The 2,249-nt window shown below is 41.3% G+C and overlaps 1 protein-coding gene across 1 annotated transcript; it reads left to right on the top strand.

Annotated features, from left to right (window-relative positions):
- Positions 1-278: 278 nt before the first annotated feature.
- On the top strand, positions 279-1,217 carry LOC138078291 (olfactory receptor 6C2-like). The gene has a single exon (XM_068970963.1). It carries the CDS (start codon positions 279-281, stop codon positions 1,215-1,217), a length of 939 nt encoding a protein of 312 aa, XP_068827064.1.
- Positions 1,218-2,249: the final 1,032 nt, after the last annotated feature.

Below are 2,249 nucleotides of genomic sequence, written 5' to 3'. Positions count from 1 at the left end.
GATATTTATATGTTGAATGACCAATTAGGAGTTAAGTGTACATTCATTAAAAGCACTAGTGTGAAATAAAACAATTTAAAAATGAATATGCAGCTTATGTGACACAAAGAGGTAATGAAACATTGTCATGTACTATGTGCTTGCTTTTCCAATGACCAATTGTATCAGTCACTCTCATATTTACTTCTCTTGACATCAGAATCCAGCCAGGAAGCTGGACTTCCTCATGCAAAGACTTTATTTTTTCAAGCAGATTGGGCAAGAGACAACCATCACAGATGAAAAACCAAACCTCAATAACAACCTTCATCTTGCTGGGATTGACAGATGACATTCGACTGAAAATTTTGCTCTTCATTTTTCTATTTCTGTCCTACACTTTGAGTATATCTGGAAACTTAAGCATCATCACCCTCACTCTGATTGATTCACACCTTAAAACACCTATGTATCTATTCCTCCAAAATTTCTCCTTCTTAGAGATTTCATTCACAACTGCTTGTGTTCCCAGATTCCTGTACAGCATATCATCTGGGGATAAGTCCATCACCTATACTGCTTGTGCCAGTCAACTGTTGTTTACAGACCTGTTTGCAGTGACAGAAATTTTCCTCCTGGCCATCATGTCCTATGATCGCTATGTGGCCATCTGCAAACCCCTACATTACACAACCATCATTAGCAGTAGAGTCTGCAAGAACTTCATCCTTTTCTGTTGGGTGGCAGCACTGATCATCATACTCCCACCACTTATTCTGGGCTTAGAACTGGAATTCTGTGACTCTAATATCATTGATCACTTTTGCTGTGATGCTTCTCCTATCCTGAAGATCTCTTGCTCAGACACATGGCTGATAGAGCAGATGGTTATTGTGTGTGCTGTGTTGACCTTCATCATCACCCTCATGTGTGTAGTTCTTTCCTACATTTATATCATTAGTACTATTCTAAGGTTTCCCTCTGCCCTGCAAAGGAAGAAGGCCTTCTCCACCTGTTCTTCCCACATGATTGTTGTTTCCATCACTTATGGTAGCTGCATCTTCATTTATGTCAAACCTTCTGCCAAGGGTGAAGTAGCTATTAACAAAGGAATTTCACTCCTTATTACTTCTATCTCACCCATGTTGAATCCCTTTATTTACACACTGAGAAACAAGCAAGTGAAGCAAGCATTTCTCCACTCAATTAAAAACATTGCATTCCGCTCAAAGATATAGAGAAAAAATGAGTCAATGAATCCAGTTAAAAGGAAGAATGAACAGGCCCAAAATCTGAAGCTGCTGATACTATTTGTCTCTATACAATTTATTCTCAGTCATATTGTCATTCTCACTTCTCTTTAAACTTGCTTACTGTGAACCTCGTCTATTCCATCATTTGCTCTTCATTCCCTGGTGGCCCAGTGGTTAGGACTGTGCTTTCACTGCAGGAGCACTCATTCCATCGTTGATCTGGGAACTAAGATCCTACACGCCACTGGGCATGGTCAAAAAAAAAGAAAAGAAACAAGAAGCAACAACAAAAACTACACTCTGAGGATGTTTACTCTAATCTGGCAGAAATTGCTATTTCCAAACAGATTGGTTGTTATCCCTGGAAACACAACAGACCACATTTTCTCCCATATTCATATACTGTCTGGTATAGCTATGTAGGCCACTTTATAGCTAACAGAGGGGTGTGGAAATATGTAGTTCATTTTTAGAACTTGCCTATGTGCTGTGTGTGCTCAGTCACTTAAGTCATGTCAGACTCTTTGTGACCCCATGGACTGTAGCCTGCCAGGTTCCTCTGTCCATGGGATTCTCCAGGCAAGAATCCTGCAGTGGGTTGCCAAGCCATCCTCCAGAGAATCTTCCCAACCCAAGGACTGAACCCACATCTCTTATGTCTCCTACACTGGCAGGCAGGTTTTTACCACTAGCGTCACCTGAGAAGCCCAGACCTGGCCTATAATTATGCCCAATATGTCATCCACCCTACCCTTTTTTCCTCTCCTTTCTGCTAGATGCCCATGTTTAAAGTGACTTGTAAGCTTCACATGGATGATGCATGAGACTGGTTTTCCGTGTTAGCTATAGTCTCTACCCACAGGATAGGCAGTGACAGAAGCTTGGCGATGCTTCTCCTCTGGCCCATGTGCAAGGAGTTGTTATCACATTTGAAAGGTAAAGTGTCACAGAAATATTCCTGCCACTTAGCATGTGAGTGCATACTAAGTCACTTCAGTCGTGTCTGACTCTTTGTGA

The sequence above is a fragment of the Capricornis sumatraensis genome, chromosome 4 (genome assembly GCF_032405125.1).
Source record: "Capricornis sumatraensis isolate serow.1 chromosome 4, serow.2, whole genome shotgun sequence".
Taxonomy (NCBI): Eukaryota; Metazoa; Chordata; class Mammalia; order Artiodactyla; family Bovidae; genus Capricornis; species Capricornis sumatraensis.
The sequence above is the reverse complement of the archived record's forward strand: the minus strand, read 5'-3'. Positions and strand labels throughout refer to the sequence as shown.

What these genes read in the sequence shown, in the direction of transcription:
- LOC138078291 (XM_068970963.1), top strand. Translation starts at nt 279, where the DNA reads ATGAAAAACCAAACCTCAATAACAACCTTCATCTTGCTGGGATTGACA.